Below are 25,434 nucleotides of genomic sequence, written 5' to 3' on the forward strand. Positions count from 1 at the left end.
AAGGAGGAACATGGGTGATGCCACCCAATTTCAGTGATCATGAGAAGAGAGAGGTATAGCCATGGGGAGGTGATGAACTACAATAAAAGATGAGGGCAAGGCTATCTATGCCTTGCTCCCACTCCTATCATGGATGGGTTCCTTGTTGCTCATCTGCTGTGCCCACTGGCCTGTGTATGCTGTTGTTTAATGCCAGATCGGCACACAACAAGACCACAAGGTGCTGATTTGGTGTGCGTTACCAAGACCTGTGTGGGTGAGCTGGGAGGAGTTGATCTGACCCAGCTTTGCCCACCTGGATACTCGGTGCAACATCAGCACAGGCTGTATGGATGGGGTGAGGAGGAGTTGCTGTGGTCTACAGAACTTCCATCTCTGTCACCAGGAAACCACTCTGTCTTGGAGCTGACTGCGTGGGCCGCACCTGGTGTTGGGCCAAGGAGACAGTAAACTAGGGTTGCTGCTGGTGTACCCGTCCACTGTGCAGCCTGGCAGCTTCTCTGACTGAGCTGGCAGAGACTGTCTTGGCTGTTGTATTGGAGGAACCCAGAATGATAGCCCTGGGTGATTTCAATGTCCATGCTGATTGCTTCTAGTTTTCCAGCTTGGGACCTCATGGCCTCCATGATGACCATGGGGCTCTCAAGTTGTCACCGGCCCAATGCATAGGGCAGGGCACACCCTCAACTTGGTTTTTGCTCCAGATGGAGGAAGGGATGGTCTGGAGATGGGGGGGGTGGATGTCACCCCATTGTTATGATCAGACCTGATGAAGTTTAGACGTATGGCTCAGATACTCCCCTGCAGGGCTGGTGGACAGAATAAGATGGTCCACCCCCGGAGACTAACTGAATCAACAGGATTCCTGAATGCCCTGGGAGAGTTTCCAGTAGACAGAACAGGTGACCCTGTTGAAGCCCTTGTCATGCTATGAAACAGTGAGGCACATCAGACTTTTAACATGGTTGCCCCTGAGTGCAGTCTCTGGCATTGTGGAGCCTGGTTTGCACCTTGGAATACCAGTGAGCTAAGAGCAATGAAACAGGCTGGACAATGGCTAGAGTGCAAATGGCGAAAGACGTGCTGTGAGGCTGATCAGGCATGAGTAAAACATCATAACCATGCCTAATGTGTGGCGGTGAGGGTGGCGAAGAAGACCCATTTCTCTGTCACCACTGCATCCTCAAGTAGCTGTCTAGTGGAGCTTTTCCATATTGTCAGGGGTCTGTTGACATCAACTCCAGGAAATGGAGTTTTAGACCCTTCGGAGGCCCATAGTGAATTGTTTGCAAGACACTTTGAGGGCAATCTTGATGCCCCATCCACATCTACTGTAGTCCCCAGTGAGGTTTGCAGTGCAACATCTGCTCTAACTTCTTGGGATCAGTTTCAGTTGATGTGGCCTGATGACATGCTTGAGATGATGCAGCCAGTAACATGTCCTCTCGACCCCTGCCCTTCTTGGCTTATTAAAGCTTGCTGAGCAGGTTTCACCAAGTGGACCCAGGGTGTAGTCAATGCATCATTGCATGATGGAGTGGTTTCAGACGCCCTGAAAGAGGGGGTGATCTGACTGCTTCTAAAAAAGCCCACCCTGGACCATTGGTTTGTGAGAACAACCACCCAGTCGCAAATACCCCTTTTAGGGAAGGTATTGAGAGGGTTGTGGAGCAGCAATTGCAAATACTCTTGGGAGAAATAGATTAGCTTGACCCATTCCAGTCTGGGTTCAGGCCTGGTTATGGGACTGAATTGGCCTTGGTCACCCTGACAGATAACCTTTATTGGAAGAAGGACAGGGAGAGTGCGACCCTGTTATTCTTACTTGATCTCTCAGCAGCTCTTGATACTATTAACCATGGTATGCTTCTGGGTCGGTGAGATGGGTATTGGAGGCACTGTTTTACAGTGGTTCTGATCCTATCTCTAGGGTCATTTTTATAGAATAGCATTGGGTGATTGTCTTTCGGCTGCCTGGCAGTTGTGCTGTGGGGTGCCCAGGGTTCCATTGTTCCCCATGCTGTTTAACATCTATATGAACCCCTTAGAAGCGGTCATCAGGAGATTTGGAGCGAGGTGTCAGCAGTACGCTGACAATACCCAGCTCTATTTCTCTGTAACTTCTGAACTGGGAGAGGTCATGCAAGCCCTGGACCACTGCCTGGATTCGGTGGTGGGCTGGATGAGGGCCAATAAACTGACTCTGAATCCTAGTAAGACGGAGGCGCTGTGGGTTGGTGGTTCCTGAGTTCAGATAACTGGTCAGTTACCTGCTTTGGATGGGGTCGTACTCCCTCTGAAAGAGCAGGTTCATAGTCTGGGGGTGATCCTGGATCCATCTTTGTTGCTAGATGCCCAGCTGACCTCAGTGGCTAGGAGTGCCGTTTACCAGATTTGGCTGGTAAGACAGCTGCGGTCGTTTCTGGACCGGGATAGCCTGACCACTATTTTACATGCACTGGTAACCTCCAGGTTGGATTACTGTAATGCACTCTATATGTGGCTGCCCTTGAGGTTGGTCTGGAAGCTGCAGGTAGTGCAAAATGTAGCAGCAAGACTACTTACCAACATGTCACCCTGCTGCTGAAAGAATTGCACTGGCTACCTATTAGCTGCCAGGCCAAGTTCAAGGTTCTGGTTTTTGCTGTACAAAGCCCTATACAGCTTGGGACCAGGATACCTGAAAGATTGTCTTACACTTTATATAACCAGTCAATCACTACACTGTGCAGGTGAGGGCCTCCTGCAGATAACTTCTTATCAGGAGGTCCGTTCCACACAACATAGGATGTGGACCTTCAGTGTAGTGGCACCTACTGTTTGGAATTCCCTCCCCTTAAATATTAGACCAGCGCCATCTCTGTTATCTTTTTAGTGCCTACTGAAGACATCCCACTTTCAATGAGCCTTTTAAGAAGAGACCTTATCCCAGTCTGCATCTGTGTTGGAAGTGCTTTTTAATATATTTTCACATCTTTTTTTTAAAAAGGTGTTTTAAAAGATGTTTTGTTTTAATATGTTTTTGGAGATTTTGTGTCGCAATATATTTTAAAGTCTGTTTTTATGATGTTTTAGCGTGTTTTTAGTCCTTTTGTTTGCTGCCCTGGGCTCCTACTAGGAGGAAGGGTGGGGTATAAATCCAATAAATAAATAACAAAATAAAATAACAATAAATTCATCCTCCATTGTCCTACTGGCATAATATGCTACACCCATTCCAACTATGGTAATGCTAAACAAATTCCCTAGGAACCTCAATTTGCAAACCCTTTTCAAATTTTGCCTTACAAGGAAACCATAGCTAACAATATCCCTGCTTAACATCAGTGCACATGGGACTGCAAACCAGGGTTAATTCCAACAGAAGGGAGGAAGGAATGCACTCTAGAAGCGGAAGAAAGGGAGTGCCTGTCAGAGAGGCTAAGTCCTGATTTGCAAACAATGGGTTACAGTATGGTGGGGCACCTTCCTTTTTCTATGAACCACATTGCCTTGGGAGTAATCTGTGATGGGCAGCACTGGTGATGGTGGGTGAGATCAGTAGTGGCTGGCAGAAGGGGTGGTGCTGTGCACCTGGCCTTCCATCAGAGGAACAGCTGCTGTGTATCAAGAGAGGCAAGGTGGCAGGGAGGGAGGTGCTGTGGGGGGGCACTGGTGGACCAAAACAGCACTCCCTCTGCTGTGTCTGTACAGTGCTGAGCTCTGTCACCTCACTCCTTCACCTTCCAGAAAGTGTCACCAATTCCACTAATGGGAGGCTAGGTGCATGGCACCAGCCATCCCTGTCAGCTGTAACTGGGCAGGACTGAGGCTAGTGGTGGACAGGGCCAGAGCTCAAAGTGAGTGGGGACATCTTTTTTCTCTGTCCTGGTTTTTCTAACACGTATCTGTTTCTGCTTCTGACACCTCTCTTTCTCTCTCTCTCTCTCCCTCTCTTCCTCCCTGTGCAGCAGGATGTTGGAGAAGGTACAGATCACTCTTGAAAGAGGTTGGAATCCTAAATCTGACTGCTTACAAGAAGCTTTCCCTCTGTTTGTTATGGCAAACATGCACTCACAGAGCTCGGCCATAGCTAGTTAGAACTCTGGATTACTTCTTGACTGCATTAAGCAGCAGTGGAGGGGGAGGGAATATAAGCTAAGCAAGCACCTTTAAAATTAATGGTAGTGAGTCATGGCATTGATTATTTATTTTATTATTTAAAATTGTACCCTGCCTTATGTTCAAAGGAAACTCAAAGCGGCTAACTGATAATAAATATAAAACAAATAACATTCCACATTAAACTCAATGCAACAGAAATTAATAAATGCTGCAGTCATTAAAATAAACACCATTTAAGCCAGCACAAATGTTATTATTTAATCTGTCAAAAGCCTTCTTAAAAAGCTGCATCTTCATCAAGCTCCTGAGAGAATACCTCTAAGGTAGCTTACAGAATTTGCTGAAGTATTTCAAAATATATTTTCAGCCTTTTCATTTCATGTATCTATACTCAGTGTAGAACACTTAACAAATGCATTACATAAAAAAACTGTATGCCATCATGCCAACGCAATAAAAATAAATGGCAGAATTGAACCCCAGTCCAACTACTCACCTTCCAGTGTGAACATAAAGACTTGCAACAACAGCGATAAGGGTTACCAACATCTTTGAACAGATAATTAAGTACACTGTAATTTGGGGAAAAAACTGTAAATGATAAAAGTGCCATTATTTATATGTACTTATTACACACACCTGCTGAAGGAGAAACATGATATGGATCCAAAGCTGAGGCTGTCGACTGATGAGAGTAAAACTGGATTTACTGTACAGGCAGTAATGACCTTTCAGGTGACAACTGAAGAACAACTTTGCTATGCAACTTCTAACAGTATCTAGAAATGAATACACATGTTATTAACAGTAGTGTAATTCTATAATAAAAATCTAAGGATTATTATTTTACACTTAAAGCATGCAATCCTAGTTGATACCTAGTAGTAGTACTACTGCACATTTTATAAAATTCAACTCTGTACAGGTCGGTGATTAATTTACAACAGTACAAAGCTGAAAGGTAACTTGGACCGTAAAAGTACAATAATGGATGTGATCCTGAGCCCTGCATATACAAAGGCTTTTCATTCTTGATTATAAGATGAAATTTCATTTGCACATTAGAAAATGACCAGACCTGCAAGGATAATTTCCATTAATGGATAAGAAATAGGAATCTCATGTTCCTGTCCACACGGGACTGTGATCAACAATTGTTAACACAGTTTGTAAATAACATTTGATTGTTGCATATAAGCTAAAAAAATATTTTTACTTTGTAATAAACATCAGCAATGTGTGTTTGTCTAGGTTTTCTTAACCATATCTAAATTTCTGAAATCATCCCAAAGAAACTGATAGATCTGTCAAAGCGTGATGTCACTTTGTCCCAAATGAACAAACCAATTTATTCTCAGCTACCTCTTCAGAATTCTTGTTTGCAGAATGTCCTGGGTGGCAAACCATCATATTGGTGGTGCCTTAACAATTGCCTGACAGTAATACTACAATGGAAGGAGCATACCAGAATGTTTTAACTGTTATTGTGCCAAAAAGCACAATTGCTTTTAATTGCTTTTGTCCTACGTTAGGCATATTTTAAGTAATATAAATTATATATTTCAATTTTGTTTGTTTGTTTGTCTGTCTAAGCATTGCATTTGCATGTCATGCTTTATATCTATATGCCACGTGTTGACCATAGGAACGGGCCTTATATCAGATGCTTTAGGTTGGCGAAGTTTACAAATGAGTCGTACATAACATATTTACATATAGTACACTTTTTTGACAAGTATGACACCAGAGTGCTTATCACCAGAATGCATTATGCGTTGTGTGACTCCTTTACATTTTTACTAAATGTATGGGTAAGAGTTAGAAGCATCTGCTGCTTCCTTTAAAAAAGATTATTCTGCATTCAGTCTGCATCATAGTCTTGCTTACTAAAATACACTTGGTTAACCACTGTTCACTGCTGATTATTATTTAATCAGTGGGTTCCGTGATTAAAAAGCTTCCTAATTTATGTCAAATACAATGCACTTTGAGGCCTAAAATATATCCTTCAGTTTAAACATAATTTTTAGTTTTACTTTAAAACATGTAGCTGTCATCAAGGCCTTTTTTATTTTTAGTAACTGTCAAAAGAAGAACCTTCCACTTAGAAGTCATATTGTCAATGAACATAACTGTAGTGAGACACAAGAAACATATTTACACCCCAACACAGCTTTCATCAGTAAGCCCAAATTGACCACATGACTGGATCCTGAAACTATGAGCCAGAATCCCTAAATTTTAAAATTACATTTAAAAAATCTCATAAGTAATTTATATCCATCATATTCAGATGTAGTTTTCTTCCTTTAAAAAAATGCAGTGATGAACTCATCACCACCACAATCAAAACAGGAGATCCACATGTGGAAACTACCATCTGCATGTGTAGACAATGGGTGTCATGCTAAATTATAGTTTAGCCTGCTCTCCAAACCCCCTCTGCACCAGGCTGATTGTGTTCGTGTGTGTTGGGTGAAGAATGTCCTTCTGCCTAGCCCATGTCTGTCTCTGCCTGTAGAGTTTCCCATTCTGCCCACTGTAACGATTCCTGGTTCCTGATTTAATATGTAGGAAGCTAGAGAGAGTGCAAGAAAATCTGAGCCACAACTTGCTTAGTATGAAGAGCTAAAAAATCTGGGGAGGTGGTACTTAGGCCAAATGAGTCTGTGATGCTAAGCACATCATTAGGAAGCCCATCAGGTTTTCTTAAAAAAATGTTTTAATAGCAGTTTATATTATACTAAATTAAATTAATGGCTTAAGGACTGAAGCACATGGGAAAGTGAGGTTTAATTCTTTTTGCCACCCCAGCTGTGCTGCCGACGAAAACCACCCCTCAGTGATGTTATTAGCCCCAGAGAAAAAGCACTCACTAGATCCAAAGGGAGTTTTTTCCCCCCAGTGGAACTATGAAAGCAATGTGGTAGAGGTGATTTTCATTGGGAGCATGAGGGGGGGGGGGGAGATTAAGCCTCCTCTTCCTACAGTCTGTGGTCAGATGAAAATCGCCCCCCATCTGCTATTAATAAAAAAACCTGATGGGCTTTGTAGTGAGATGTTTACAACACACATAGTTTTGCCCTGAAGAACCTCTAAAGTATGATGGAAGAATCTGTCAGTTTCAGTTCTCCCAGTTTCTTGTTTTCCCAATCTTAAATTAAGTTCTCCAGATTTCTCCAGCAATTTGTGATTTTTTTTAAAAAAAATATCCCAGTGAAAATTCTTCAGCATTTTCATGTAAATTTATCCTAATAATCATATTTTATAGTCATTTTTGACTAAAGTACACATTTTTGCAAGCAATATTTCCTAATATAATGCATTTTTGTATGTTATTTTCACTAATATATTCATTTTTCTGCACATTTCCCCTTAATTTATGAAACAGATTATGTTGACATGTTCCAATCTGGGTCCAGTCCTGGTTATGGGACTGAACTGGCCTTGGTTGCCCTGATGGAGGGTAACTGCTCCGACCTTTATCAGGAGAAGGACAGGGGGAGTGCAACCCTGTTATTCTTACTTGATCTCCCAGCTGTTTTTGATATCATTGACCAAGGTATCCTTCTGGGCCTACTTGGTGAGATAGGTATCAGAGGCACTGTTTTACAGTGGTTCTGATCTTACCTCCAGGGTTGTTCTCAGAGAATAGCATTGGGTGATTGTCTTTCAGCTCCCTGGCAGTCATGCTGTGGGGTGCTGCAGGGTACCATCTTGTCCCCAATGCTGTTTAACTTCTATATGAAGCCATTGGGGGCAGTCATCAGGAGTTTTGGGGCAAAGTGCCAGCAGTGTGCTGATGGTACCCAGCTCTATTTCTCTGTAATGTCCGAATCGGGAAAGGCCATGCAAGCCACGGACTAATGTTTGGACTCGGTGGTCATCTGGATGAAGTCCAGTAAACTGACTCTGAATCCTAGCAAGATGGAGGCGCTATAGGTAGGTGGTTCCTGAATCTGGTCAAATTGCCTGCTTTGGATGGGGTTGTACACTCTCTGAAAGAGCAGGTTCATTGCCTGGGGGCATTCCAGTGACCTCAGTGGGTAGGATTGCCTTTTACCAGCTTTGGCTGGTAAGACTGTTGCGGCCATTTATGGACTGGGGTAGCCTGGCCACTGTTGTCCATGCACTGGCAACCTCCAGGCTGGATTACTCTAACATGCTGTATGTGGGGCTGCCTTTGAGGTTGATCTGGAAGCTGCAGCTGGTGCAAAATGCAGCCGTGTGACTGCTCATTGGGGCAGGATACACCAACTTGTTACCCTGCTGCTGAAAGAATTGCACTGCTGGTTTTGGTACACAAAGGCCTATACAGCTTGGGACCAGGATACCTGAAATATCATCTTACCCCTTATATAAGCAGTTGATCACTGCAGGTGAGGCATTAAGATGGCTGTCATGTGTAAATGCGGGTATAATGCACCTCTTCATTAAATGCTGCAAAGGATCACAATAAGCTTTCTGAACTGGACAAGATTCTAAAAGTCCTTAAATTTTATATATGTTTTATTAGGTTTAATGGATTTAATTCTGTTCTGGCAAAATGATGGGAATGGATCCTGAGTAGCTGGTTGTTAGATGCAAATAGATCTAAGATTAATGCATTTGGGACCTGTCCTTTTTAACTTGTTTAATAATGATCTGGAGTTTGGGTGAGTGGTGAGGTAGGCAAGCTTGCTGATGATAACAAATTGTTCCAGGTGGTTAAAACAAGAAGTGATTGTGGAGAGCTCCCAAAGGATTCCTACCTCCTATGCTGTCAAAGCAGTGCAGGGTGAGGAGGCAGACATGCAGACACTATGTTGGCTGTTATTACAGATTTTTGATATATAGAAACCATCTTTGGAAATATGTGGGATAGAATCACTCAGCTTTTCCCAACCTTTGGGTCCACAGTTGATGCTGGACTACAATTCCCATCATTCCCAACCATTGATCATGCTGGCTGGCGCTGATGGGAGTTGTAGTCCAGCATCATCTGGGGACCCGAAGGTTGGAAAAGTCTGAAATAAATAATAAAAGCTGCAGGCACTGTGATAAACATTTATTACAAACCATACATTAAGCAGTAGGTAACTTACACAATAAAAGGGACTCATCATGCTCTGAATTATGGGAAATTTCTTAAATGAACAACATATGGTGACCTTATTTAGTATCCCTTCCTGTGTTTTCCTTATAGCAGTATGCTAGACCATTATTCGATTATTGTGAACACATTTGACCTTTGTAGGTGAACAAAGGAAGGTTAGAAAATACATTCCATGAAAGACAAAAGAAAAAACAAACCCACCATAGCTCCAAAGCTACAGGAAAACGGCTGTAATGATGAATTTAAAGTAACAGCCTAGGTGAAACTTGGATATTTCCTTTTTTGTGCTCTGTTAAGATTGTTGCTTCTTATGTTGTTTCTGACATTTGACTATCCATTTCTCATGTGTCAGATCTAAGCTGCCTCTTCCCTTCTTTTGAATGGAAAGCACGCAGCCAGAGGCCAGAGAATTGCCTGAGAGCATTCTTGGCTGAATGAGTCTCTGCCTGGGTGGGAAGAGAGCCCTCATTTAAGCTTCTCTAATTTTCTTGAAGGAATGTAACTGTAATACAGCTACTATATATTTTGGAAAGTTGTTTGTTCACTATGTATGTGGACATCTCTTAAGATATTGTAACCCAACTTTGCATGATAGTTCCTGAGATAAAGGAGCAGAACTTCATCTGTGTTTGGATACACTTGGACACCATTTTGAATCAAGAAGGTGGACTGAATCTTTCAAAACTGCACTGATTTTTTTTGTTTCTTAGAATTCACCCAATGCTATTCTATAAAAATGACCCGGGAGATAGGATTGGAACCACTGTAAAACAGTGCCTCTAATACACATCTCACCAAATCGGCCCAGAAGGATACCATGGTCAATGGTATCAAAAGCTGCCGAGAGATCAAGTAAGAATAACAGGGCCACACTCCCCCTGTCCTTCTCCCAATAAAGGTCATCCATCAGGGCGACCAAGGCCGATTCAGTTCCATAACCAGGCTTGAACTCAGACTGGAATTTACTTTTAAATCTAGGTCTTGTACTGCCATACTTAATAATCATGGCCCCATCTTCAGGCTTACAACATATGACAAGGGAAACAGGTGATTGGACTCTACTGAGTCCAGCCCTGCCTCCCCACACTTTAAAGCAGTTGGGGAGAGAACAATTTTTATTTAAGCAGTGGCACTGGAAGGGAAGGTGTTAACACTTTCTTCCCTATGCTGCTTCTCTGAACTTTGTCCTCTCCTCTCAAACATATACATGCATGTTAATACATACACATACATATACCACTGCTATTAGACACACAGCAGGAAAGGTCTCTTTCTTCTCTATTATGGGCCTAACAACATCCTTAAAAGAACCTAACTTTACACCAGTCTGAGGTTGAGACTAGGTCTATGTTTCCAACCTAAAACTTCAAGTAATACATGTCCTAGGGCCAGTTCCAGTGTAACCTTTTTGTAGCAACATCCCAAAGGTGGCACCTTCACGTGTATACCTGTTTGGACATATTTAAGGGTTCCAGTGCATGTGACACATTGATTCCTTCTAAATCCACAATCCTAAACAGCAGAACAACAGTCTTTGGTACAACTTTTCATCGCTGTGTAACAACCCAAAATGTACTGGACACCAAAAATAGTGTGCTAAACTACTACTACAATCAGTAATCAGTACTACAAGGAACTCATGTCCATCAGAGTGTGAATGCCTGAGAGCCAAGTCAATCGAGAAAAATGTCCACAGCTTCTGGAACAGAAGGACAGAAATTTCTGTGTAAATAAATAAATACATAAACCATGAAAACAATTACTTGAAACATATATGACCATGAGGATTTATTCTCTCTATGTATCTATATGGATGGTCCAAATAAAGATCTGCAGACATACTTCTGGATGCCGAGGGTACCATGGGAAAAAGGCGATATTAGGTGTACAATGTAATGCTGAAACCAACCCTTTAGTTCCCTACAGCAGTTTATACAGTTTAACCAAAATGGTCAACAAATAGCTATAGCAAGCAATTTATGAAGTCTGGTTGGCAGTGAGGTAACGTTTCAGTTGATGGGGAAACTGCTTACATCAGCAATTATTCCCCTCTCACTTCTGATCCATTCCAAGCCACCTCCTAGAAACAGAACCTCTGCTCCCTTCCCCTTCCCAGCTCTTCGGCTAGCACCCCTTAATCTCCGCACTCTCAGCTTCAATTTTTTAAAAAATTAAGTTTCTAGGTGGTCTGGTTCCCAAGATATACACCAAAACGTCAGCCAACCCCCCCGTGACTGTTTAACCTTTTTAACTGATACGACACTGAAGTTGGTTCCTAGTTCCCAGTTCCTTATTTGCTTGAAAGTTCAAAACACTAAAAAAAAAGTTGACAACTACAGCAACTTCAAACCAAAGTTAACATGTCTCTGAACCCCAAAATATATGTTGGGGTACCCTGTATGATATATCACTGTGATTGGGGGACTCTCCCCGTCAAGAATAACAATACATTTATGTAATCAAAATCATCAGGCTTCTAATATTATCATAAATACATAATGATGTCATAAAATCATAAAAAATAAATAACTGGGGGTGCCCACCCCAAAATCTGCTCTGGGCCAGCACAAATCATATAGCCCAGGAAAGGGGAGGGTGTCCTCTACGAGATGCCACTGTGTCCCGCCTGGCCCAGAGCTTCTGCTGGGTGCAGGGCATGAAGGAGGACATCTATGCAAAATCAAAGCAGACCAAAACGTACAGGAAAAAATAAGTAACTGGGGGTGCCCATCCCCAAATCTGCTCTGGGACAGGACAAATCATATAGCCCAGGAAAGGGGAGGGTGTCCTCTACGAGATGCCACTGTGTCCTGCCTGGCCCAGAGCTTCTGCTGGGTGCAGGGCATGAAGGAGGACATCTATGCAAAATCAAAGCAGACCAAAACGTACAGGAAAAAATAAGTAACTGGGGGTGCCCATCCCAAAATCTGCTCTGGGACAGGACAAATCATATAGCCCAGGAAAGGGGAGGGTGTCCTCTACGAGATACCACTGCGTCCCGCCTGGCCCAGAGCTTCTGCTGGGTGCAGGGCATGGAGGACGGCATGTATGCAAAATCAAAGCAGACCAAAACATACAGGAAAAAATAAGTAACTGGGGGTGCCCACCCCAAAATCTGCTCTGGGACAGCACAAATCATATAGCCCAGGAAAGGGGAGGGTGTCCTCTACAAGATGCCACTGCGTCCCGCCTGGCCCAGAGCTTCTGCTGGGCGCAGGGCATGGAGGAGGGCATCTATGCAAAATAAAAATGGACAAAAACACGTAGAAAAAAATAAGTAACTGGAGGTGCCCACCCCAAAATCTGCTCTGGGCCAGGACAAATCATATAGCCTAGGAAAGGGGAGGGTGTCCTCTACGAGATGCCACTGTGTCCCGCCTGGCCCAGAGCTTCTGCTGGGCGCAGGGCACAGAAGAGGGCATCTATACAAAATCAAAGCAGAAAAAGACATACAGTAGGGCCCTGCTTACCGGCGCTTTGCATTCCAGCGTTCCACTAATGCGGCGGCTTTCAATTAGGGGAAATTCCCCGTTTTAAAGCCGTTTTTGCCCTTTTGCGTCATTTTCGTGTCATTTTCACGCGACACGCCCCATTATACTCAATGGGTTCCACTTTACGGTGATTTCCGCTTTATGGCGGCAGTCCAGAATGGAACCTGCTGTATAAGCGGGGCCCGCCTGTACAGGAAAAATAAGTAATTGGGGGTGCCCACCTCAAAGTCTGCTCTGGGCCAGGACAAATCATACACCCCATGAAAGGGGAGGGTGTGCTCTACGAGATGCCACTGCATCCCGCCTGGCCCAGAGCTTCTGCTGGGCATAGGGGAAGGATGAGGGCATCTATGCAGACAGAAAGGGTAGAGAATCTTCTTACTCTTACTCATTTCTCAGACCTCTTTCTGAAAGTGAAGGGTCAAATCTGTAAAGAAGTTTGGAGCAGCCACATTAAAAGATAAGGGCAGGGCATTCCAGGCAGGGGGTTGCCAACCCTGCTTGGAGATGGATGTCTTTGCAGAGGATCCCTAGTCAAGCTTTACCAACAGCACAATCCAAACGATATCTACTCAGAAGTAAGTCCTGTTGAGTTCTATGGGGGCTTAGTCCCTTAGTACATGTGTTTAGAATTGCAGCCTTCAGGGGCATCCATCTTTACTACTGAATGCTCCCATCTAACTGTCAGCTCTGCACCGAGACAGCAGTGCAGGTGGGGCTGGAAATTCCTGGGTATTTACCAGGGCGGGAAAGTCCTTAGCTGGCAGTCTGGTCGTAAATCTGCCAGGCTAACGAGGATGAAGCATGATAAGGGTAAGGCCCTTTCCAAGCTTACGTGCCAAGCCAGAAGTCCAGAAGCGAGGTCAGTAGAGGTCCGGGTTCAATTGCCAAGGGGTCATTCCAAGATAAGGTTCAGGGAAACTAGAAACACATGAAGCCATGCCTGACGTTGTAGTCAGCAACAAGCTGAAGCCAAGGTTTGACTTTTAAGGAGCAGGTTTGTCAGCAGGTGTGAGCCCTCAGCGTTTTGGCCTTAAGTGGACAGGCCTGCCCCTCTTCTGCCTGACCTTCTGCTGTCTACGTTCTGCAGGTGAGGGGGGAGTATCCTGTTCACTTTCTGCGTCTGGCTGAAGGGCTTCAGCTGTGTCTGGGGTGCTCTGCAGCTGAGGGGGAGAAGGAGCTGGGTTCTCAGGAGTTTCCTCCATTTCTCCTTCTGGGTCTGCTGCTGTTACTCCCGAGTCATCCTCATCTGATGAGTCCTCTGACGGGGCCATGACACTAACATCTCCACAACACTAGGCTCCTTCCTTCCTACAGTGGCCTTCTGGTGACTGGCCTGGCCTGAAGGCACTTAAACCCTTCTTGCCGAAAGCAAGTAGGCTAGATTAAATGTTCCCTACCCAGGCTCCATCTTTTAGCTAAGATGTCTAGCTTAATTTCCAGTCAGATTTTTTTTAATTGTACGCTCCAAGCAACTGTGATTGATGCTTAATGTATCATGCTTAATGACATCACTTGGGCCCGCCCTGTGACATCACTTGGGCCCGCCCCATAAATCTCAGATTTTGGGATGCTTCTGACCTGGCAACCCTAAGGGGAGAGGTTTTCCCCCCTGTACTGTTTTCCTTCTGAAAATTGCCAACTAAAGCTGCTATCTGTGCCAATTAGAAAAACTTATGGGTACACAGGGCAGTGATTCTGGCTAAATTAATCCCTCCCTGGTCATGAAAACAGAAAAAGGTCCTTAATTTGCTACTCTTCTCTATTTCCTCCCATAAGAGTACCAGATTAGTGCTCCTTTTATAATACCAGCTGTGCTGCCATCGGTACTAAAATCCAATCACAAAAGTCAGCCTACATAGGAAAACTAGTTTGTGTGTCAGCATGTGAACTTTTAATAGTATGGGAACAGTCTTTTGGGGTCTGGAGCTTAATATCAGATTTAAATAACAAGAGGCCAACTATTCTTTTATTTTTTGGCATAGTGCAAACACAACTGATTTTTAGAAATGCTGGTCTGCGTTTCTGCAAGTTTGTGGTTGCATTGAGCTAGCAGAAGCCCATGTGTTCTCAATCATGCTTTGGCTCATGCCATGCTTAAATTTATCAAAAGGTTCCAGAAGCAAGCACTGCAGGGGAGCAGTGATCTTTCCCATCTATTCCATCATATGGTACTAATTATCTCAGTGCAGCATAAAACATAACACCAGGCAAATTCAGACCAAGGGCACTCTTGCCTTAGTTATCAAGGGGAATTCTGTCATAAACTCCATCAACTTTTTGCTGTGTAGGTTTTATCCTATAAAATAAATAATGAGAAAGAAGTCAAGGCATGCAGAGCTTAAGACATAATTTTACAATTGTTGTACCAATTTGCTTTTTCCAATCTAATTATAACAGAAAATGTACGACACATCATAACTACTTATGAACAGCTATGCAACTTGTGACAAAAAAAGTGATGATTTGAACGGCTGAATTAGCCATCATGGATGCTGGTGGAAATTTCATTTCAACTAGTCACTTCAACTGTAATGCTTTCTAAAAGAGTTCATTCATATGCCACTCATCAAGCACTGAGCAATGAAATGAGATACCTTGATGTGCCAACCAACTCTAAGGAACATTACAAAAGCCCTATTAAGGCATTCAGTGTCTATGGGTACTGAACAAGGGAAACATCTTGTGGGAATGTGCAGGGCTAGCCCTGTCCCCTCAGCAATGACACACGTGCTGGCCATGTCTCCTAGCCAATGTGTGATCAACGTCTATGTGCATAGGATTTCTGACAAAGGGTCAGAAACCAGGATTGCCCAAGGCTCTTTCCATCCTCATGTTGGAAATCCTACATGCACAGAAGCACCCCTTTAGACAAACTTCAGTCATGTGTCACCTGGCAACACTGCTAATGTATGGGTTGTTGTCAAAAGGATGGGGATAGACCCACACGTTCTCACAGGCTTCTTCACGTGGTCAAAATCAAATGCCTGAATAAGGCGGTTATTGGTACTATATTAGCTCAATAGAAAGCTCCTAGGGCATAATCTGCTATGTGTGATAGAAATGGGATGTCAGTCAGATAATAGGTAGACATCTAAGACCACTGCTGAAAATTAGCTGTGACTTTAGCAATACATTTTCCTCTTGTTTCCTATCTTACATGCTATTGATCATAAGGTCACAATATTGACTGCATTGATCTCATGTGTGGAGGTGACCTGGGATTGATTTCAAGATATGTCAGAGTAATCAATATTTATACAGGAAAAAGAAAAATCTGGTATAATAGGTATACACAGAAACAGAACCGGCTGGAAATTCCAGCTAACATAGCCTTACTAGATGGAATAAAGGTACTAGTCCTTCAGGAAATTATAAACCAGTAAGCCTACCTTTGTAGTAAGCAAACTTCTTGAAACACTGATAAGGATGAAGATCACAAGACATCTGGAGAAATAAAACTACCCTTCTTTGCTTTGATTTTTTATTTTTATTTTTTTAAAAAACAGGTGGTAAAAATGGTGGCATTTTTGAAAGAAAGTAAGAAAAAAACATCATGATTGCCAGTGCTTTGGATCTAGAAGCTATTCCATACATAAAGATAAATGATCTTGGATCGGTTTAAACAAGAAGTGGAGCAGGTTCTTTAATTAGACAGATCAGTTTATTTTTATGGTTTAGATATGATTCGTTACCCTTTGAAATACCTAAGCACAAAGCCTGCGCTCCAAGACATGCAGCCTAACCATAGAACTACTTCTGCTGAGTTTACTGGGACTTACTTCTAGCTGAGCATGTATAGGATTGCAGTCTTATACACAAAAATATGTGCTTGCGCGAAGTTGTCATGGGGTTTGTTGTTCACAACAAAAGATAACGTTTCAGGGGAAGGAAAAGAGCAGCACTCTCCTACCAAACCAAACAAATAAATGAATAGCTCCCCCAGCAAAGCAGTTGCCGAGAGGGGGTGGGGAAGGGTCATGCTTAGGGTAGCCATTTTTATACTACCAAGAAAGAGGAAATGCGTCACCAAAACAGAGCACAAAATAAAATGCAGATCATGTGTATAAAAACTGTGCATGCTAGAAACAAATTCAGAATAATTAACAATAACGTAAAGATGGTGCATCTCTCCATAGAGGTGAACACTGTGACCAGTGTGCCTGCTGCTCAGGTGCTGCCTGCTGATGGGCAACTTCAAGACCTCTGTTGCTGTCCCTTCTTATGGTTCTTTATCTTTAAACCAGGCTTCGACTGGACTGGACAACCCCTTCAAGCAGAGGAATATTTCAAATAGGGGATTGCCATGGTTTCAAATAGGGAAACCATGGCTTCCTGGGAACTGTACCTAAGTAATACTGGGCCCACCCATGTAGCCGGTCATGCTCTCGACCTAGTATTTGTCCTGGGAGAGGAGAGAAGTGGTCTGAAGTTGGGAGTGATTCATGCCACTCCTGTGTCATGGTCAGACCACTACCTGGTAAATATGGACTTCTCGTTGCCATGCCCCCTCCGCAGGGGTGAAGGACCTACTAAAATGGTCCGCCCCAGACGCCTGATGGATCCGGATGGATTCCTGACTGCGCTTGGGGAATTGGAACCTGCTGAAGATCGCCCGGTCGAAACCCTGGTGAAGAAGTGGAATGTGGGGATCACCAGGGCATTAGACCAGGTGGCTCCGAAACATCCTCTCCCCCTGAATAGAACTCAGCTAGCTCCATGGTATACACCGCGGTTGCATAGCTTGAGACAGGAGGTGAGACGACTAGAGCGCCAGTGGCGGAAATCCCGCTCCGAAGATGTCCGGACACAGGTTAGAGCAGCAGTAGCTGCCTACCAAGTGGCAATAAAGGTAGGAAAGAAGGCTTTCTTTGCTGCCTCTATTGCGTCTGCGGAGTGTTGTCCCAGGAGGCTGTTCCAGGTGGTCCGAAGCCTGGTTGGTCCAGTTGCTCAGGAACCCTTGGAACAATCAAAGGCCTCCTGTGACCTATTAGCAAAACACTTCGCTGATAAAATCGAACACTTACAGAGCTCGATCCCGCGCGCCGTGGACACAGTCGATGAACCAGAGTTGGCCAGTTGCAAGCCGGTAAATTGGGATCGGTTTTGGCTTCTCCCTTCTGAGGAAGTGGACAAGGTGCTTTCATCTGTGAAGCCAACCACTTGTCTTACTGATCCTTGCCCTTCGTGGCTCCTTGTGAGCTGCAGAGAGAAACTGGGCGAGGGGATCAAAGCGGTGGTAAACGCATCCTTGAAAGAGGGTGTGATGCCATCAGCCTTCAAGGAGGCAATTGTAAAGCCCATCTTAAAGAAGCCCTCTTTGGATCCCCAAGTGTTAGATAACTTCCGCCCAATTTCGAATCTACCATTTCTGGGCAAGGTCATTGAGCGAGTGGTGGCCAACCAGTTGTCAGCACACTTGGATGAAACGGATTATTTGGATCCATACCAATCGGGTTTCAGGACTGGTCACGGAACTGAAACAGCCTCGGTCGCTCTGGTTGATGATTTGAGGAGGGCATTAGATAGGGGAGAATCCACCTTTCTTGTCCTCCTCGATCTCTCAGCGGCTTTTGATACTGTCGACCACAGTATCCTTCTGCTTCGCCTGGAGGGATTGGGAATTGGAGGCACTGTATTACAGTGGTTCCATTCCTTTCTCTCCGACAGGTACCAACAGGTAGCGTTGGGGGAGGAGGTATCAGACCCTTGGCCTCTCAATTGTGGTGTGTCACAGGGCTCTCTCCTCTCTCCCATGCTATTTAACATCTATATGAAGCCGCTGGGAGCAATCATCAGGAGATTTGGGCTGCAGTGTCATCAATATGCGGATGACACTCAGCTCTATCTCTCGTTTAAATCTTCACCAGAGTTGGCTGTGGAGACCTTGTCCAACTGCCTGGAATCCGTGAGTGGATGGATGGGAAGGAACAAGCTGAAGTTGAACCCTGATAAAACCGAGGTACTACTTGTGGGGGACAAGAGAAGGTTGGGTGACATTGACCTGAAGTTCAATGGGGTGAGTTTACCCCTAAAGGACCAGGTCCGCAGCCTTGGGGTTGTGCTTGATTCCAGGCTGTCCATGGAGGCTCAGATTTCGGCAGTGAGCCGGGCAGCCTGGTACCAACTACACCTCATACGAAGGCTGCAACCCTACCTTCCTGTTCATCAGCTCCCACTGGTGGTACACGCCCTGATCACCTCTCGTTTGGACTACTGTAATGCGCTCTACATGGGGTTACCCTTGAAAACGGTCCGGAAATTACAACTGATACAAAATGCGGCGGCTCGACTACTTACGAATAGTTGCCGCCGAGATCACATCACACCAGTGTTGTTCGACCTACACTGGCTTCCAGTTGTTTTCCGAGCCCAATTCAAGGTGTTGGTATTGACCTTTAAATTCGTATACGGTTTCGGCCCAGTTTATCTCACGGAGCGCCTTCAACGCCACCAATTATGCCACCCGACAAGATCGGCCACACAGGGCCTTCTCTCAATCCCGCCAACAAAAACAGCCAGATTGGCGGGTACAAGAGAGAGGGCATTCTCAGTGGCGGCCCCCACTCTTTGGAACTCCCTCCCACAAGATCTCCGGCATGCCTCTTCCCTAAATGTATTTCGGAAAGCCTTAAAGACCTGGCTTTTTCAGCAGGCCTTCGGGGTATCCGGGGAGGGTTAATCGATATAATTGTAATGCCTCCTACCCAGTTTTAATATTGTTGTTGTAGATCTATTGTTTTTATTGTATTACTGTATTTTATTAATTGTATTTTAATAATTTTGTAAGTCGCCTAGAGTGGCCATTGGCCAGATAGGCGACGAAGAAATTAAATTTATTATTATTATTATTATTATTATTGCTGTCTTGACAGCCCTTCAAATAGAGGGTTTGTCCTCTGTAAAGCACAATATACAGCCACCACCCTAACTATGCTACAAGGCAAGGTGCACCATTATGCAGAGTGCAATCCTCTTCCATTCTTGCCAAGAAAGAATGCTTACCTTGTGCAATTGCTGCATTGTCCGCCTTAAGGCGCCTGGTGCTGCCAAGGGTGGTAGTGGATTGCACTGAACACAGTGGCATAGATGGCACTAAACAAAGTGGTCCAATGAAAAGTGGCCCTCGTTTTAGCAATCTTTGGCAGGGGCACAAAAATAAGGGATATACTATTCACTTCCTTAAAGGAGACTCTTTGTTGGTGAAATGCTTCATGAAAGGGTGGCCCTATTTCAACTCAGCCCTAATAAACCTGTGAAAATACAGGATGAGTTCTGTCCTATTTTTTAATATTATTGAATAAAACCATAATTGTCCTTAAAACATTACTTTGCTTTTGCTTTACATCCATTTTTTTCCTCTTGATTTCTTTTGTCCCATAACTCTAGTTAACAATATATCCATGACTATTATGTTCAGGCCTTAGTAATCTCATGGACTGGCTCTTCTCATGCATTATACAATGGGTTGGTTTCAGACACTTCAACTGATAAACTGGTTATTAACCATTGCAACAGTAGGGGCTATATTACACCACTCTCATTCCACAGGAAAACCATCACTGGAACAGATTTCTTCCACTCTGGGATTCCATAAATCTGTGAAAGCATCCTTTAACAGATTAAGCAAAGCTTTCCTAAAGTTATATAAAACAAGAAACAAAACTGGCTCCTTAGTTGTAGGATTGATTCATAAAATCTTATAGGCAATGCTTTACATTTTTTATTGGGTTCTTGGCTGATTAATTGCTTACATCTCCACTGTAAAGCACTGTTCATCCTGATCTTATGTGTGTTTACTCTAGTATACTACCCAGCTAGGATCAGTAGAACTAATTACCAAATAAGCATCCAACAGGATTACAGCTTTAGGGACAATGCAAACCCTGAGTTGGTTCACATGTAACGTTAAGCCAAGCTATGAGTGTGTGGCCTCTGAGAGAGCAGATGATGGCCTCTTTGCTGCACCTCCAGTATGCTGTACTCCTGTGAGCTAAGTCATGGTTTGGTTTAGGGTGTCAATCTGAACCCAGATTCATGGTTTGTCTCACTCCAGACAAACCACAAGCTGGAACCAAAGTTTGTTCTTGGGTTTATAGCTTGCAGTTTGTCTGGAGCAAGGCAAACCACAAGCCCAGGTTCAGACAACACACTAAACCAAACCATGGCTGAGCTCACAGCAGCACTGCAGCAGGAGGGCTACAGAAGGAATGCAGTGACCATGATCTATGGAAGACATTTGCATTTGCACTAGGCCATCCTTTGGTTTAGCATTACATGTGAATCAGCTCATTATACTACACATGCATCTAGTGCTGAAAATGGCAGCTACATTGTCCTTCTTCTCTGTAATGTTCTGTTCCTGATAACATAAAGTAACATGCTTCCCTGCCCTACCCACTGGTGGAACCAAATGATGCAGAGGAAAGAAAATGCAAAACACCCATGATCTAAGTTGTACTAGCCAGCCATAATGGAGGTGGAGGGATCACAGCTTAGTAGAAGAACATCTGCCTTGCATGGAAAGGTTTCAGATTCAGCCCCTGAGATCCCCCCAAAGGGTCTCGAGTAGCAGGGCTAGAAATGGCACCCACCAGAGAGATCACCAGTCAGGGCTGACAAACACTATGTAAATGAACCAAAGGTCATTGATCTGACTCAACATAAGGTGGCTTTATAACTTTAGCAGGAAAGAGGAAACCTAATCGTGCACCTACTATTTTTGGTAGCGGTTTGCATTTAGACTTCAAAACTATCTCACCTCCTCAGCTGTTGCCTTTTTTTGTTTTTTACTGTAAAATGTTTGGAGAAGAGAGCATCTAGTCACAAGCTATAAAGCAACAGAGCATTGCTCTTTCCCCTTTGCCTAAAAGCGAGATCCATGGACATCCACAAATGATACAAGCGAGTAACTGTGAGGCAGGAAGGGGAGAGGAGGCAGGGGAGAGACTAGTCGACTGCCTTGTTAATTTCAAAACTGTTCAGCCATTACTGCCCTTCCCCATCCACTGGTGTATGTACACAAACTCAATACAATAAAAATGAATCTAATGTGTGTAGCCTGGTGCAGGTTCATTTCAAACCGCATGCAGACAAAACAGTCTTGCTGCTTTTTAAGGACACTAGTGTGCAGCATATAGCTTTAGTAATGTGAAGTTTGACCGATGGCACCTCTTCATTAGACTCCTTACATTTAGTACTAATCAAATTGCAAGAAATTCCAGTTTAGCTAATGCAATGCTAAATTTATTTGTGGTAAGAATGTATGAGCAGTGTCTTAAGAAATGGGGGGGGAAGAGTTTAAATATTAGTATTCTGATGCAGAAATTATAGGAGGTCAAATTACTGCCAAATTTCAGAACAAGTGGTTTAATATCTGAGATATCAACTAAGTGTCCTATGTACAATGGACATGAGTGTATTTCTGTGAATATTTGGAAACTGAGTCACATAAATCTTACAATGTGTCTTACTCTGAAAATTTTGTCTCAAGAATCTTACTTCAGGAATTCTCAGTAAATTAAAATAGTAAAAGTGAACACAGTTAAAAAAGATTACCATATTAGATTTTAGTTTATTTTGGCACAGAGAAGAAATGAGGGCGTATCTTTGAACTATTCACTACATAGAAAGGGGTTAATAGGGTGGATTTGCTCATGCTTTTCACTGAGCTTATTCTGATACCATGCATTCAAGCTTATGCCTGCATTCGGTATCATGTAGCATCAGGTGGGACAAAGTCCCAGTGAAAAAGACTCTCACTGAAGTAGTTCATCAATGTCTTACAGTCAATATAGTCATTATGTTTAGAACTGGCCACTGGATTTTTTAGAAAAAGCAACTGGGGGTCACTGTTCCAGATAGGGACTACAGCATTGGGAGTCGATTAACCCTTAGTATTTGCAGCATTTTCCTGCTGAAAATTACCTGCTCTTGGCCCCCAAAGTGCCGTTTAAGGAAAATAGACCACTGTGCTGCTATTGCTGAAGAAAGACAGTGGCAAGTTCTAAACCCCCCTTTATACGTACCAGTTTACTATATCAGGTTAGTTCTGCCTCTTTTGAATAAAGGTACCAGGCACCACAAAGAGCTAAACGAAGCCCAATGTACTTTGTAAGACACACATATGAGCCCACCAATTCAATTTTCACAATTACTTTTTCAAAATTGGTAAACTGAACAGCTCCTCACTAAAGACTGCTTGTTATGTTACTTTTGAAAGGCATAGGTACAGTCTTCGGAGCCTGTACTTTCTCAGAAGATCCATTCAGTGCTAGGCCAGAGTATTCATTTGTACGTATTTTGAAAACAGGACTTTGATGGAGCTTGGGGGATGGACAAAAAGAGGGAACTTGCTGTCCTAAGACTGTGGGGGAAGGGGCTCCAGGTACCTGGGGCAGCTATCAGATTAGAGCTACATCCTCTGAAATAATCAATGGACATTTATTAATATTTTTATATGAAAATGAATAAACCACCAATTTATAAAAAACCAAGGCAGTATACAACAAAATAATTAAAGCTTCATAAAATTATAAAATCGGCAGGCAAGGAAATATCAGGATTGTAGATGCCTGTCTGATTTCAATAGGAACAGTATTCCAAATTTCTGGTGCCACTATGCAAAACCTTTGGTTCACGTAGAATCTAACCAAATATGAGATTACTGTGGGACAGTCAGGAGGACTTCTCCAGATGATTGCAGTGTATGAGGGCCAAGGTAACCTGGTCCTAGGCCATTTAGTGCTGTATACACTGACGGTGATACCTTGAACTTTCCTTGGTAAGTTTATGACTAACTTGGGTCCATTCATTTCAGTGAGTATAAACTTAGTTGGATACAACACATGAAAAGGGTCCTAGGACCATTCAGCTCATTTAGCATATATTAGCAGGAGAATGTAGCAAGCATGCAAGGGCAGCATGCTAATGGGCTCTTTATGGGAAGGATAAAGCACAATGCAGCATGGAAACAACACAGAGGCAAGAAGGAATCTCAAGGCAGTGCCTTTTAAATGACATCATTATGTAAAAACACATTTCAGCTAGTGTAAAGAATTCATGCTTAGAGGAGGCTGGTTGACAGCTTATATGAGAGTCCTAAAGTATTTTTTTAAAAAATCTCACATTATTTCAAAGGTTCAGGCCTCTTACCTTCAATAACACACTCATCTGGGAAAGGAATTTTTTTCCCCATCTCCATGACATATGCTTTCACTTTAGAGAGATTTTCCTTTAAGTGAAAGTAAAGCTTATCTTGATACTCTACAGGATTCTTTATTGTCTTCAGGCTCCCTTCATGGCAGTTTTCTTTAACAGGTTCTGGCAGATTTGCTGGTTCTGTACATTTGATACTTGGGTGTGAAAGTGAAGATTGTTCCAGCTGTGACTCTTCAGTGTCTGCATTGGAAGGCAATTTGTCGGCTTCTTGGCTCAAACAGGTATCTGTGAAAGAGATGCCGACTGTAACATCTCCATTCTCCATCTCTTGTCCATTGTCCGAATGAACACCCTTCATACGAATGGCATACAAAGCTAGACTTTTGGACCTGCAGTGCAAACAAAGGCATGGACAAATGGATTGATGTACAGGCAAAATGGACTGTGGTGTATGGAGAAAAGTGCTTCAGATCTGTTGGCCAGATTGCAGTGTGGGTGCTAAAGATATGCTGGGCAACTGTATGTGACTATTTTTGACCTGTTTACATATAAAGAGGGGGTGGGTCTACCCTTTACACAAAAGAAGAGTGCACGGGAGTTTAATTTAAACAATGTTTTCCCTGCCCAGCTTTCTTCCTGTGGCAGAGCTGGGCCAGGGGAAGACTGCCCAAAAGCAGCAGAATGAAACAATATAATGTGGAAAAGAGGCCTGTTTTTCGTTCCCACTTTCTTTGCACTCCTTTCCATGTAAAGAGTGGAGCCCAGCCCCGATTCTATATGTGAAGAGGGCAAACTCATATTCAGCATACATGCAGTTGCCCTCAGTTGGTCCTCAGTTACAGACATGAAGCTGCTCTGCATATTGTAGGAAGAGAGATCCAAAATTATTTCCTTTTCTACCTGCAAAGGGGCATGTTGCATAAACTATTTATAGGACAAAGGTGAAAGGATCAGGACTAGTGGTGAAAACAGCTGTAGCGATATGAATGAGAGGAAGAAAAACAGATAAAAGGAAGAGCCTTAACCTTAGATAGAGAGTAGATATATCGGGGTCATTAGCCACAGCTGTACTCAAACCACACATCATACATCTGGAGGCTGGACTAGGATGCACCATCTCTTTTTAATTTATTTTTAAACCACGTTGAATTAAAAATAAAATAAAAACAGGACAGCTAGGATGTATCACACTGGCTCAGTTCAGAAATAATGACAAATCATAAAGTCCTTATGAGAAAAAGAAGCTTCGAGCCTCAGGCTTTTGCACTTCCTCTTCTTTGGTCAGGCACAAGATTAGAAGTCTCCACCTGTAACTAGCACTAATCCATAATTAGCACCAAACTATAGCCAGTTTGCACAAACCACAGTTTCTCATCAAACTATGGGATTCTGGTTTGAGGGCAAACTATGGTTTGTGCAAACCAATTATAGTTTTTGGATTAAATGGCAAACTATTATTTGCTGCTATCTACAAATTGAAGATTGCAATTTCCTCACTTGAGTGAGAAGGAAGGAAAGAGGAAAGGAGGGAGCATATAGCTTTGAGGCTCACCACTGATCACTGCTGATTATCTTTAGGTGGAC

At 43.3% G+C, this 25,434-nt stretch overlaps 1 protein-coding gene across 14 annotated transcripts in view; it reads right to left on the reverse strand.

The window, feature by feature from the left end:
• Positions 1–25,434, reverse strand: part of VEPH1 (ventricular zone expressed PH domain containing 1) — a 232,580-nt gene that overhangs the window by 64,080 nt on the left and 143,066 nt on the right. For 13 of the 14 annotated variants that reach the window (XR_009764114.1, XM_061637145.1, XM_061637143.1 and 10 more), the window contains 2 exons: positions 23,845–24,239; positions 4,744–4,883 (listed from right to left, as the gene is read on the reverse strand). Coding sequence is in view for 13 of the 14 variants with exons in the window: in XM_061637145.1 (XP_061493129.1) it covers positions 4,744–4,883; positions 23,845–24,239 (535 nt within the window). In the remaining variant the exon portion in view is untranslated. Of the gene's footprint in view, positions 1–4,743; positions 4,884–14,614; positions 14,990–23,844; positions 24,240–25,434 lie in introns of those variants that run through there. The other variant, XM_061637146.1, reaches the window with a different exon arrangement.

Source organism: Rhineura floridana, chromosome 7, assembly GCF_030035675.1.
Source record: "Rhineura floridana isolate rRhiFlo1 chromosome 7, rRhiFlo1.hap2, whole genome shotgun sequence".
In the NCBI taxonomy this organism is placed as follows: Eukaryota; Metazoa; Chordata; class Lepidosauria; order Squamata; family Rhineuridae; genus Rhineura; species Rhineura floridana.